We start from the raw sequence: 14572 nt of genomic DNA on the forward strand, positions 1-14572 counted from the left end.
GGGAAGGAAATCCCTTGGGTTTTCCTTCTTCAGCAACACTTTTGCCTTTTCTGGACACAGTTTCTCCTCCCCTTTTATTACTAGCCAGTCCTCTCCAAATCTCTGCCACTGAAATTTAAAAGCGGTGTCAAGCTTTAGCATCACACACCCAATGAGAGTGTGGAAAGAAGAGCAACTTTAGCCCCAACAGCTGTATTGCCATGCTTCATTTTTTTTCTTAAGGAGCAGGCATTTAAACGCAGACTTATCTTGGCTCAACAGACTAGCCCCGTTCCTGATGTCTGCCTCAATCACACTATAAACTTGAAGAACATGCCCATGAGTAACCCAGCTCCACCACCAGCACAGGCACAGCTGAACCCAACTCCAATCTTCCCTACAGTGCTTTACCTACTCTCATCTGTTCAGGTACTTTCCTTTAAAAACTATATTTAACTTAACAGTTTTGCAAAAGCTTGCCCCAGCCCCTTCTGCAGAAAAGCCTACAAAGGGGAGGCAGAAGGTCTAACCTTGGGAAGTATATGAGCCCCACGGGTCCAGCAGAAAGTACATATTTTAAGTGGTGTTTTTCCCCCAAGTATGGGTACGCATATTGTTACCAACTAATGAAATTCATACGCATACCTCCTACTTACTGCTTTTGAAGGATATCCTTTTGGATGTTTTGTGGTCCATCAGACTTTGACATCTAAGAACATATTAGTCTGCTTTTTATTCCTCCAGTAATTAGAAACAATGTTCAGGTTATTGAGAGAATTAAGAAGATCAATATTAATGAGTCTTTGGACTATGTTATTAGACAGTTTGAGCCCACAAATGCAAAGTACTCTGGCTTAGTTTGCCAAGGTTTAGTTTTTGTCTGTTGGTTTTAAACAGTCACAAATTTCTCAGGAAAAACAGTAGGTCTATCTATGCATTCTAAGTAGCCAATTTTGACAACTCAGTTTATACCAATAATTATACACTCCTGCTCCTAAAAAAAAAACAAGAGCTATAAAGATTAGACTACTCTACAAAATACAGTTTTGAGGGATGTGCTTATTTTTAATATAACCAGTTGCTTTAAAGGGCAATGATTTCCACAGCATAAAGTTCACATAAATTTCCCCACAAGTCCCAAATGCAAACACTATCTGCAAAGTCCATATGCTTTGTATTTCACAAAAGCTTTGCAGAATACATTTAACATAAGAGAAAACAGACTTAAGTTTTAGTCTTCTCTTCATCTTTTTGACAGAAAGATGTCAATAGAAAAATGCTGACAAGAAAGCTAACTGTAACCCATGCAACTTTATTACTGAAGTATGAGGGGATTACTTTGTGTTATTAAAACATCACTGCACTACTGCTGACACTTTTTTTTTTCCTTTACAACAGTAGCAATTTCTATTGGGAAGAGCTGCTTTAAACCTTCAGTTACTTATCAGTTGCAAAAAAACAACCAAACAAACAACTCAAAGTGCAGAATAATGGCAGGTGAATGTAAAATACACACATGCAGACCTTAAGTCCCACAGTGTGTTACCATTCATTTCTATAAAAATTAGATCCAGATCATCCATGAATTCTTCACTAACACATCCATTCCCAAAAGCAAGTGCTTCAAGGAGGCTCCTGTATTTTCAGGAAAGAAAGAAGAAAGCTTGATTTCCCCATGGCTTATAAAAGACAATACTTGCACATGCCAAATGTTGCTGTGACTCTCCTCACCTAATCAGAAATACAAGCTCTTTTTGGTTCAGAAGCACTGTGGAAGCTGTTGTGGTTTTTTTGTACTGGACATGGCCTTTCTTGCTCCCTACCAAATAAAATAATCCTGTAATTTAACCAGTAACCTTCCTTGCCTCTCTTTGTTTCCATTATCCACTTCTAGTCTGTTTGTTTCCCTGAGGCTGCAATCCCAAATAAAAGCAGCGTTCAACAGGTGCCTGTATTGTCAAAAGCTGTTTCTCTCTGATAAGCTCTGCAGCACCTGGTCACCTGAAGTTGTAAGAGATTTTCCCAGGCATGAGATTTTGTAAATTTGATAGAAAACACAATGAGATATCCTACTCGAGGTGCCAATGTGAAATCAGGAGGGAACAAGTAGAATTACCACTCCGCTTGCCCACAGTAGGAACACAAAGATCACGGCTAGCATACGCTTTTGAAGTGTCACATGAAATACGAATATTCTAAGACTTCCACTTAGGTGGGGCAACTTTTCCACTCAACATAAAACAGGATAGCAAATGGAATGGAACATACAGGGATTTTTTAAAACTAGTAAAGAGAAATTACTTATGTGTATGAATGATCAGGCAGTGGTGACCACTTCAAGATGACCATCCCCATCAGACAGGTATTTCCTCCTCAAAATCAGAGACAGAGTCATTAGCTGGCTTCAAGAGAAAGTTCTCCACAGCGTTAATTTACTCCTAGGACCACCAAGGACATGCTGTCCTATCTTTGGAAAAAAATGTCTACTGTGGGGCTAAGCAGATTGTTGATCTATTACACTCTGACACTTTTCATTAAGATATATAAACTTGCAGAAGACACTCTTAAATTTGCATATTTGCATCATGCTTTTCATAGACACATAAACAGCCTTTTATAATGCGCTTAAATTATTGTGAGTTGTTGGATTTGCAAACGCAATGCAGAATCTAAGTTGTGCCGTACCTACTAGCTCTTCAGCACCTATTTTATACAAAAGGTCTCAGTTATGCTCCAAAGATTCATAGCCATGTATTTGCAAGTTCTCCTGCATTTTTAAGTTTTTCACCAGTCAACAACAGAACGGCAATCACAGGCAACCACTGCTAGTTCAGTTGTATTACAACTTCTTGCAAGGCACTTTTGACGCAGTGTGACACTATTGTGAGTAGACAGGCCACCAATTAATGTAAATCAGTGCGGTTTCATTGAGGAACATTTAATGATTCTAACTGACATAAAATCATAAGAGGGTTCATAGTGTTTTACTCATTACTGAATACCGCTAATTGGTTAAGGGAGTTCTGCTGTTTTTAGTAAAAGAAACCATTTGTTATCACAGAAATGGATGAATTGTACCAAGAATATTCCACAGCAAAGGTAGTAACGACATTAGAAATATAAGCAGGTTTTATACGCTTGAATGTGCTTTAAATACTGAGCCTCACAGTTTGTATTGGAGCAGTATTTCTGAATTTTGTCATCATCTGTTGACAACCATCTGCTTCAAACTTCTTACCGCACTAAAAGTGCCCAAAATTGAGTATTGACAGACAGAATTTCTACACTGAAAGGAAACTATTCACAGGACGAAGTAAGTGACAAAGGCTGGAGACCTGGAAGTACATGCCTAGAAATCTGGGAGAAATAACAAAATTACAGAAACCTAGATCTGACACTCTCCTGCAGTATTACTGGAGATGCAGTTCGCAGGTCTCTAAAAACGTAGAAGTGGCAGATTAGCTGACACCAATTCTCCAGAGGAGTATAATCTACAGAGTAAATGGGTAATATTGTGTACTGTCAACTCTGTTCAAGTCACAGCCATTCGAAACCCAGAGAAAGAAATGTAACACAGCAAGCGCAAGCCGAGGAATCATTCAGATGGGTCTGTACATACACGCTGACCTGAATAGCTTGCTCTAATTTGAAGAAATGTGATAATGGGCCACTTGGGTCAGGGCATAAGATTTTGTCTGCTCAAAAAGAAACCTGGTACTCCTGGCTTTGCTGTACTTAGCAAGAGTACCTTTCATGGCTCTCCCTATATACCCAAGGTTTTATATACACATGTATATATGGGCAATACATTCTCACAGAAGTGGTTTATAGCAGCCCTACACGGTTAACTGCTGCAGCTCAGGTTAGCCTCCAAGACGCTGCCTGCAAAATACCTTCTTGCTCCAACATAGCCTGGCTTTGTTTCTATCAAAGGCATAAAAGCAGTTCCACCCGACAAGCTGTAGGCATGGGACAGTGCTTTAGTTTTCACACTTTTGTAGTCTCCACTTGCTTCATCTCCCTCGTATATGATTTAATATTGCAGCCTCAAGTGTTTTGCCTAAGACAACTATAAGACGACAATACTATGAAGAAACCGTTCACTATTCACTGTTCTTTTTGTAATCTGAATATAAGAATAAACCATTTAGCTCAGAATGTGGGACCCAAGAGGAATGAATTCAGTTTTGCAGCCTTCTTCCCTTGCTTCCAGTCCTTAACTCCTACTGCCTGCAAACATCCCTCAAAAACCAACTTCAATACAGTTACACAAAATAACCATATTTTAAACCAAGTGTTTCTGATCAACTTGGAAGTCAGGTCAGTTTCCCTCCAGACAGTACATGAGTATCAGAACTGGAGAACACACAGGGTTGACCAATCCCTAGCTATGCTTTATGAAATACTACTGGGAAAATAGCTATTTTAAGGTAGCTCTCAAAAGAAAATCAAGTGTGCTCATCCCTGGATAAGTCTGCAAAGAGTCACAGGGAAGCAACGTGCCGCATGAGAAGGTACCACCTTCACATTCCTTCCACATCATCAAAAGCAAGACAAATTTCCCATGATGAAGAGTGCAGCACTTTACCCAGAAAACTAGCAGCTTCATGTGTATTCCACAGACCTAGGTTAAACTAACGTAGTGACTTGCAAGTAGTAGACTATACACATCTTACCATATGGAGCTGTCTGGAAATTTTCTGGCCTCATGAGAGAGTGGTCTCTTCACAAAAAATTGTTAAAATGAGAAATTATCAGTTTATCATTCATTAAAAATAAACAATTCATGTAATAAGTCATCTTCTAGAGGAATATTACAAACTGAGAAATGGAAAGCAATCAAGACTTGGATCCATATATTTTAAAATTAGATGTGGGAAATATAAAACTGGGTTCCACATAAGGAACTCAGGCAAAACTGAATCAAAGCCTGGAATAAAAATATTGCAAGAAATATGTATTTCCTGCATAAAAGCCATAGGACAATGCAGACTATAACTGTCTTCTAATCAAGACTTCATTTTAATAAAGTGGTCCAAAGTTCCCTTACACTTATGCAGCCTGACCATATATAAACACCAAGGACAAAACAAAGAATCCACTGACTTCAATGGTGTAGAGTCAGGTCTGTAATCTATTTGTTAGCACACAAACATAAATAAAAACTCTTATTCTCCAGAGAAGAAAGAGTTTCATTGGTGAATGACATACTTTCATTTCATAAGCACACAGTTTTACACAAATACCAATACACTTTGGGTAAATCAGTGTGTGTTTGCATATGCAAAAGAGCATCCAACTAGCTATGATCTTACTTCGCTCTCTCCTCTTTTATCTTCACAGTATTTGCAAGCAAAAAGAGGCAGGTGTTTTGGGGAAACCTATCTATCATGTAGAAAATTACTGTGATTTTTCATGATCTTCTTGCATTAGTGTAACTTTTTAAAATTTGTATTTTTATGACTACACAACACTACAGCATTTTTTCAAAAAGGTACATTTGAACAAAGATGTATCAGAAACACCAGCACCGTGGTACTTCTAGTACCTTTGAATTATTCAGAAGAGCTACGTTTGAGGAAAAATACTTGTCTGCATGTTAAGGGATCTACAGGTGAAAACCCAAGTGCTCTCCACCGTATCACAGCCTCTGAGAATAGTACAAGTAGCAGCACAAACTATTAGACAATATCAGAATTGTATTTTAAAAATTGTTGACAAGAGTATTTTTGCTAGTTTACAGGTAGTTAAATTAAAATCATAAAACATGATATGAAAGATGGACGGGTATCTTTTTGTTCTGTGGGAGTGTGTGTACACGTTAACAGAACAGTCTTTCTCCTTGACAGAACACCTCACATGAAAAATACTGCATCTGCAAAGCATTGCATCAGCATTTGTCTTGCACATGGTCTATTCCCCCTCCAACATATCATTGAAAAAGAAAACTGCACCTTTTCGTTCTCCAAGTTTTCTTTGTTCCTTCGAGGAAAAACAATAGTGAAGTTTATAAACTGCTATTAAAAAAGAGCTCCATGGTGGTGAAAACCTTGAGGAATTATACATATTCTTCTTATTCTCAAAGCTGAACATTTATCTTACAGTACTTATCCAATACACTTGAAGCACGAGTCATTCAATAATGCAACACACAAAAGTTACCAAGGGATGTCCTCCTAAAAATCAGGCAATAGATAATCCAAAATACATTGATATTATCAAGAAAAGAAAATAGGTACATTCTTATTTCTGAAGTGACGCTCAGTTTCAACAGTTTGGCTCCCTGGAAGGCCACATCCTTCAGTGGGAAGCAGCACATAAGATGTTTGGGAATACCCGGCGGGTGTTGAAAGCGAATTTCAGGATTCAGCATACCGTATCTAGAACACGTAATACTGTAATCTCTATTTTTCCACCTCAGAGAATTACACTGCATTTCTAACTGAATAGAAATAAAAAATCTCAAAGGGTACCTCACTTCCAGACTGGCATTACATCATCTTTAAAAAGCCCTATTACTTAGTAGTACACTCTACATATTGCGGTGTTTTGTTATTAATACACAATTGCTATTTACTACAAAAAGGTCAATAAAAATGTGGATGCTAAAGAGACATACAACCTTCTTTCTAGAAGCCAATTCTACCCTCAGATCGTTAGGGTTCATAAGCACCATACATACAGCCCAATTCCAATTTTATATTTACATCCTGCTTGGGAAGCAATGACATATATAATAACAACATATAATAGACCCATATAACACTTTCCAGGTATGTAGATAGATCTTTTTTCTGCTATGAGGATCTTAGAAATTAAATCAGATTAATAACATAGTGAACATATTACTGGCAAAAGCACATGTTTGTCTCTCTAATGATCCTTCCCACTTGCCATTAAATCTAATTAAAAGGCACTGACTGAGTTTTATTGGAATTCCATTACTGAGGTCCAATCCTGTTCGCACACAGCCCGGCACCCCTGGGAAACAGTCCCTTCCCCAGCTCACAGAGGCTCTGGAGCATCCTCGCACACACAAAGCAAAGGCACCCTGGCCATGGGATCAGGGCTGGGTTGGGTGGCTGATTTTACAGTAACAAGTCCTGGTTATTTCACTTTACCAATGACCCAAAAAGGAAGATTCTGCTTTACGGCAGTAGGAAGTTCTGATACATCTTGGGAATTTTTCACATTATGGTGAACAACTGACTAGCTAGCTGTAATATAACTACATTTACAAATATTTTCATCTTTTCAATAGATGAAGTTTAAGGGCAAAAAATCAACTTGTTTAATTAAAAAACAAACTAGGGGGTTGGACAGAAGGTGCATAGTCATTATTTGATTAATTATATTTTAAAAATCCAATTAGTTCCTAATTGCACTTACAAATTTAGGACCTAGTTCTACAATGTCTACATTTAGCCCAAACTCACACTAAATACAGACTCAATAGTCTGCATGGGTTGCCTAAAAATAGTCAAGTTTGATATTTTCATCTTCGCTGTTCATCATTAAGAATGTTTTGGGTAAGTGCAATTTAAATGAGTTCTCTAAGCAAAATTTTTTAATTGCATTTGAAGGAACAAGACTATTAAAGAACAGATTAATACATAAAAACTAGCGAAAAGCAACAACACGCTGGGCCTCAAAATATGCTACTGTAACAAAAACAATGTTCTACTAGCTAAATTACTAGCGTTTCTACAGATAGTCATAATTTTAAATTCACAAATTAAAATTACATCCATCCTTTCGAGTCAATACAATAAAGAAAAAACTATTTTCTTCAACTGCAAACAACAGATTAAAGGGCCTATAACAGGGCACTAGAGGAACACACACTTCCAAGCTGCAGACTTATTTCATTGAAGTCAATGGGTGTTCTCCCACTTTCTTTAAATGAAGAAAGACTGAGGTCCATATGAAACTTAAAGGTATGACGTATGCTCAAATTTACATAGAGGCATATGTGACATATGAAGTCACATAACACTTCAAAAAAGCCACTACGTGAAGTAAAAGCTTTTCCTGCAAGTCTTTGGAAGACTTCAACATGCAGAAATATCAGCAGATACTCTAGAATAAATTAGTAAAAGGTTTGCTACAAATCAAGTTTACATATAGTCTTTCCACACCTAACACCTAGTTTTGAATTTCAAAATGCATATTACTCTATTAAATAGTTTGTGTTTCTACCACTTCTCCTTTTATTACACTAATGGATTGGGATTCTCCAAAACAACTGAACTTAAAATAACAATCCAGGTAAGAAGGAACATGCATGTCAGTTCACAGAAAACCACGCACACAGTATGTTCGGTCTCCAGAAGTGCCAGGGTTTTGTGCGTGCAGTCACATCCTCAACTGAGGACATACATACATCACTGATTGCCTATAAAACCAGTCACTGAAATTGCACTTGCGGGCACCTCCCACCATTTCTGTTTTTAATTACCTCTTATCACACATCCTTCTAACCACTCTCCTAAATTCCTTGATATATTTTCACCCTCCTCTGTAATTTTGCCTGTCCAATCATAGGTAAATTCTTAAGTAATACTGTTCTTTGGAATAAATAAATAAATGACAATGTCACTGTGACCTTGGAAGCATCTCTTTTGCATGCAAGATACTAATACTTATTATCTAGGTTCAAGACATAACAAGCTTAAGTATAAGAACATACACCTCTGTAATACAGCACAGAAACAGTTCTGTGGGGTTTTTTGAGAATCCTTTCCAATGCATGGCCAAGCTGCAGCTCAGTCTGGTGAAGTCAAGCAGGGCTTGGTACACCCGGTTTCAAACATTAAGCCACTAATAACGAGATAGTTGTAAAGCCTCCTGATGTACCCACTGCTGCTGTGACACCTTACCAGGGAATGAAGGCCATCAGCAGTCATCACAAGGAGACAGATTTATTTCACCTGGTTTGCGTTTCTGCTGCCGGGGTGAGTAATCCAAACTCACATCAGCTGAACCTTAAACCTGAAAATTCCATTTCAAAGTCATTTGTTTCCAGCCTTCACTTAAATATGGTCAAAGGACACCGTGAAAGCAATAAATTCCCTGCTAAGTGGAATAAAGACAGAAGTTTTGGAAGTGTTTGTGACTCCAGAGAGGAGTAATGTTCATGAAAATTTGTCTTTCCTTCTTTAAAACAGCTTAAAAATTACCAAAGGAAAAAAATGAATGTGTGATATGCCATCACTCAGGGAACCTGGATTTTAAATTCCCTGTCTACATTTTCCCAATCAGTATAAAGTCTACCTTCAGAGCAGTACCTCTTGTGAGACTTTGCTGATGAGGTGTTTCATCACACCAGCACTGTAAGGACAGATGCGAAACACTAAAGCTGCATGTGAAAGAGTCCATAGGGAGATGACACTTCAGTGCCACTGACTGGAATGGTTTGCCCCCAAAACCGAACACAACCAGCAGCTTCACCACAGACAGCAAGTCAATTAATAACAAGCCATGCACTTATTAATACTACTGTGGATATACATTTCACTGACAACACCACACATTTGTGAAGATTATCCAAATCCAGCTGCTCTTATCTGGGGCATCTATGTAATTTGGATAACCTCTAGGTAATCACATCAATTAGTACAGTGGATTCACGTAATGCCGTTCCACAGCAGCAGAGCCACAAAAACCAAACAAGTATGACAAAAGAGGGGTGTCGGAGCCCAGGCATGAAGCCAAGGTGAAGCTGCAAGGCTGGAGAGAACTGTGGGAAGGAAATACACCCCCCCAGAGCTACCAAACACCGTCAGCTCAAGCACTCAGGAGGTGGAGATGGGACCTGTGAAGTTCCTTGCATGTCTTTAGGGGGAGCAGGTAACAAATGTAGTCTTCTCAGCTTCCTAAACTGTTAGTGAGGTTTTCGTCAGGCTCTTGAAATTCATTTATTGCAACAGTTGCAACTTCTTCACTAGGATAACTGTGGGTTAAGGTGGGATAACTGGGTCCATGAGCTTCCTCAAGAAGAGGCCAAGAAGCATAAAAAAGGAAATCATACCTCATCATGGCTTAAATGGCACAACCTCAACTGCAGGACTTCTCCCTTATCCTATCTCCCCTCCTGTCTGGATTCCCTTCTTCTCTTTTTCCATCTCATTTCCAGCCCCCTTTCTCCACATCGTCTTCTCTTCTCAATTTTATATATAGATAGATTAAATCAGAGGAGTTGTAACCTGGCCGAGGACAGACCTGATACAATAAAATTCTTCTAGTCTATTTCAAACCCAGGGAAAGGTTTAGATAATTCAAACTTCAGTGGGGTCATCTGTTGCCTGATGTTATCCACTCATCTGATAGAAGGTGCTACCTCTCCCTACAACACCTCAATAATATTTTACATTACCATGGCTACCACAACACTGCTATTAACACAGCCCATGACATTTTCCCAATTCTCTTATTACCAATGGTGAGCCTCAGTGCATTCGAAATTTCAGTGCCTTTCACATACATTAAGCTTAGCATGCTCCAGTGACTCAGAATTTCCTCCTGTAAAGGAAAATCAGCTTGGTATGGTCAATAATTTTTGCAGTGTATCATAAAGTTTATCTGATGTGCAAATGTAATTCTCTTTCTGGATGCCTCATCCCGAATCCCTTTTAGGTTGAGACCACTTGACATTTTTTAAACAAAATGCCTTTTAAGTCCTAATTTGTACTCCACTCGGTTTTGATAAGACATGACATTACGATATGATGAGTTAGTTGATTCTAAGTAAATTTGATTTATCCCACTTTTTGGGCTGGTATGATTTACAAGGATGTTGCCTTTTAAGATGGGATTGATTTTCATGTAAACTGACAGCACTTTTTTTTTTTGTGAAAGACTAAATCAGAGCAAGGTAACTATGAAAACAAAACAAAGGGAAAATGAAGAAAAATTTAAAGACCAGAAATTAATATTCATGAATAACTGGCACCTGCTTATCTCCATCAAGGAAGACAGAGTGACAAATCTGTTTCCAGAACAATTCCACAAAATGTTTGGAAGTTTGATTTTTATTCATAAAATCAGATGCACACTACAGCTGCTGAAATGTAATCTGACCATTTTGTGAATACCATGGAAAGTTCTTGAAATATTTTCCATCAAACAAGCACCATCACAACCACGAATCTTCATGTATCAAAGTAAAAGCATATGTACCCTTCATAAAACTGAAAGATTTTCTAAGAACCTTTCCCATCTCGCTGTTCAGGTACCATTATACTGAATACTACCCTCGTTTCTTTGCAATATCCTTGTACCTTATGATGCAGTGTTTTAAACACGCAAGTTTGTGATGCTGCAGCAATACTTTTCTCTTTGATAGGTAGTTATTTCTCATTTTTACAGCATGAATCACCTAAGTAATTTTGATAGCTAGGCAGGAAAGCGACCGGAGAGGTTTGGCAGTTCGACTGAAGCAGAAATCCGTACCCTAGACTGACTATCTAGAGGCATCTGCACTCATCCAAACGAGTTGTAAGCAGTTAGTAAACAATTCAGTAGGTAGTGTGTACGTGATGGAGAGGAGCCGGCTGTCTAACAGTGTGAATTCAATGCTTTATAGAGTTATATCTCTATGAAATCTAGCTAAATCCTCGCAGACTGGGTACAACAACGTTCAGTGCAGTCTCATTCATGAGACCACGCAGTTTTGAAGCTAAGGGGCTACAAACAAGCCGACAGGCTATTCTCAGTAGCGTTCTCTACAGCTGTAAGAAAACCTGAGTCAGAGCGGCGGACTGCCATTCCCGCACCTGAGCGGCACAGAAGGGGGACTTCGCCTCCACTTTAGAAAATACTCAATTCAAACACCTTCCGGGGAAAGTAAGAGAGGTCTGGTAACGGCACAAAATACGACGAGAAGCCCCGAGACTGAACTCCGGCGGGAGGAGACCGCTACCGGCTCCGATCAGAGACTTGTGCCGAGGAGAAAAGAGTTGCAACTTCTGAAGCCTCGGCGAGGGGGTCCGGAGCTCCTTCTCCCTCACCGGCGGCACCGAGCTCGGCGCCCGCCCGCTGCCTAAATACGGGCTCGGGCATTAAGTGGGTGACAACTTGGGAAAATTAAAGCCGAGGAACTTTTGGAACACCGGGGAAAGCGGAGGGCGTTCACCGTAGATCGCCGCCCCCAGCCCCGGGGCTCGCTCGGGGGAGCCCCCCGGCCGGCACCGCTCCCCCGCACCGGCCAGCAGCGGGTACTTCCCCTGCCAGGGAGGGCAGCACCCCCACAATTAACGCCAGGGAGGGGGCTGTACCCCCGCAATTAACGCCCGCCTTGCTTTCCTACAGCGAAGCGGTAATTCACAGCCGAGGGGGGGAGGCACATCCCTTTCTCCCCCCCGTCCCCATTCGCCTGCTGTGGGGTTCGCTCCGCGGAGGGTCGGCAAAACTTCCCCGGGGGGAAGAAGCCAACGGGCGCCGGCGGAAAGTTGAGCGGGCGCCGCCGCCGCCGCCGCCTCAAGGTCTCCCGCGCCCCGCCGCGCCTTACCTCCGCGGGTTCCCGCTGCCAGCGCCTCGGCGACGGGCGGTAATCCCCAGAGCGTCGCCAGGGCCAGGACGAGGAGGGCGGACATGTCGGAAGGAGACAGCCGGCCGGCCGCGGGTGCGGAGCCTCTGCCAGGAGCAGGAGCCGGAGCCGCCGCCGCCCCGTCAGGTTTTCAGCCCGGCTGGGCTCGCCTCGCCTCACGCAGCCAGCGGGCAGCGCGGGGCGCCGGCGGCCGGCAGCGCCGCGCTCCGCCCCCCGCCCCCCCCTCCGCCCACCGCCCCGCCCACCGCGCAGCGCGAGGCCGGCGGGAAGCGCCTTCTCCTCGCAGGTTTTGGGGTTTGTTTGGTTTTTTTTATTATTTTTAAAATATTTGAGGTAATTTTTTTTAAAATTCACCACGGCAAAGCTCGGGAAAGGAAGGGTGACACGGCGGGTGAGTCAGCGAAAAGTAAAAACAAAAAAAAAACAAAAAAACAAAACCAGGTAAAAAAGCCCCACAAAGCCTGGTGAGAGGGCCCTCTGTGAGGAGGCTGCCTGGTTCCCCTCTCTGTGAAGGAAAAGTTGACTCCCAAAGCAGCTCTCGGCAAAGGTGGCTTCGGTTAATGGTGCTTCTGGAAGTGCATCTGAGCAGGCAGCGGCCTCACGGTTTGTGTTTGTTCCCCGCTTTGCGCGGCTGAAACATAACTTTTGCTTTACATAAGCCTATTACCTTGAAATTGTCACAGACACAAATATGGTTTGCTTATCACATTTTCTTTCCTTCTTTTTTTTTTTAAACAGGCCCTTTAACAGATGAAAGGCGATAAAGCTTTTACATCGTCCTCAGGTACTAGTTTTCTCCAGAGATGGCAAGGTGCTAAAACCCGGCTGCTGAGACCTCTGCATTTCAAGGGTAAAGCCTCAGTCCTTTTAACTTTGTGTTTATATTCCCCATCATGGAACCTAAATACCTTTTATATGAAGCAGTATGGCCAAGAGACTTCAAGGGGCAGAAAGACCAAGCAGTGTTGAAGGATGGAGTAATACACAACCTAGGAGAAATATGAAATATTTGATTATTTCTGTCAAAATGGGGGAAAGACCGCATGATAAGGTTACCCAAGAACTGCAAAGCCCAGTCCTGGTCCCAGGGATTCTTCTGGGGTCAGGGTCTGGCAGGACTCACAGGGGGTTGCTGGTAGCTTTATTACTGCAAGTAATTTACAGCTGAGGGGAAAAAATCCAAATTCTGCATTTATCTACTGTCTGTAAAGCCTGTGTAATTCCCCTACAGTCAATTAATATTTATACGGCCATAACTGAGCAGAATTATAGATCCCAGTGTAGAAAACCTTTGCTAATACAGAAACGAGCAGATCTGAATTAAGGTGAAAAAATTTGGCAGTGTCCATGGTCTTGGAAATCAGTTGCTTTTATAACCAAAATGAAGTCATGCTGAATGTCACACGGAAACATTATTCCACCGTATTTATAGGCGAGATTGCTTTGCGTCCTTCTGTAAGCCACCAGAGCCACCTTTAAGGCTCTTACGCATTAATTATGATTTTATTTGAGCAACCTTTTACATTTCAAATATGAAAATAAGTAGATGCGAGAGCCAAATGAGAAAATGTGTGAAGGAAAACCAGGGAATTCCAAGTTGTGAGGAACTCCTGCTTAAATCAGTGACATTTCCCACATGCCAGGACTGTCACATGGTATAAAGAAACACATATTTGCAAATGAACATGCTGTCCCTGTATTCCTGGGATACAGAGCTAACTTTACGGAATAGTCTTCTTTCATCTTGACGTCTTGCATCTTCTGCAAAAGTCTCGAGGTCTGCAAGGTTACAAGTGGTCATGCTTTTCCCCCAAATGCTGTCTGTTAATTAGCATGCTGCCCTTTTGTGCCTTCTCACAAAAGCACCTTGACTAAAATACTGTTTTCAACCATCTGAGGCTTTATTTCTAGTTTGCTGCGTTTCGGTCTTACTCCATATTTATTTAACAACAGTGCTCACTACTCTTCTTGAATAATTTCATTTAATGATATGGTGCAATTTACTGCCCATTTTAGGCATTAGCATTTATGAGAGTCTTTGAAGAA

At 41.0% G+C, this 14572-nt stretch overlaps 1 protein-coding gene across 9 annotated transcripts in view; it reads right to left on the reverse strand.

Moving 5' to 3' along the window:
• The window catches only part of LRP1B (LDL receptor related protein 1B), a 743839-nt gene extending 730473 nt beyond the window's left edge, over window positions 1-13366 (reverse strand). For all 9 annotated transcript variants that reach the window (XM_074595863.1, XM_074595857.1, XM_074595859.1 and 6 more), the window contains exon 1: window positions 12488-13366. In XM_074595863.1, coding sequence (XP_074451964.1) covers window positions 12488-12572 — 85 coding nt within the window. In that variant the 5' untranslated portion in view covers window positions 12573-13366. The remainder of the gene's footprint in view (window positions 1-12487) is intronic.
• Between the last annotated feature and the right edge of the window lie 1206 nt (window positions 13367-14572).

Source organism: Larus michahellis, chromosome 7 (genome assembly GCF_964199755.1).
Source record: "Larus michahellis chromosome 7, bLarMic1.1, whole genome shotgun sequence".
Taxonomy (NCBI): Eukaryota; Metazoa; Chordata; class Aves; order Charadriiformes; family Laridae; genus Larus; species Larus michahellis.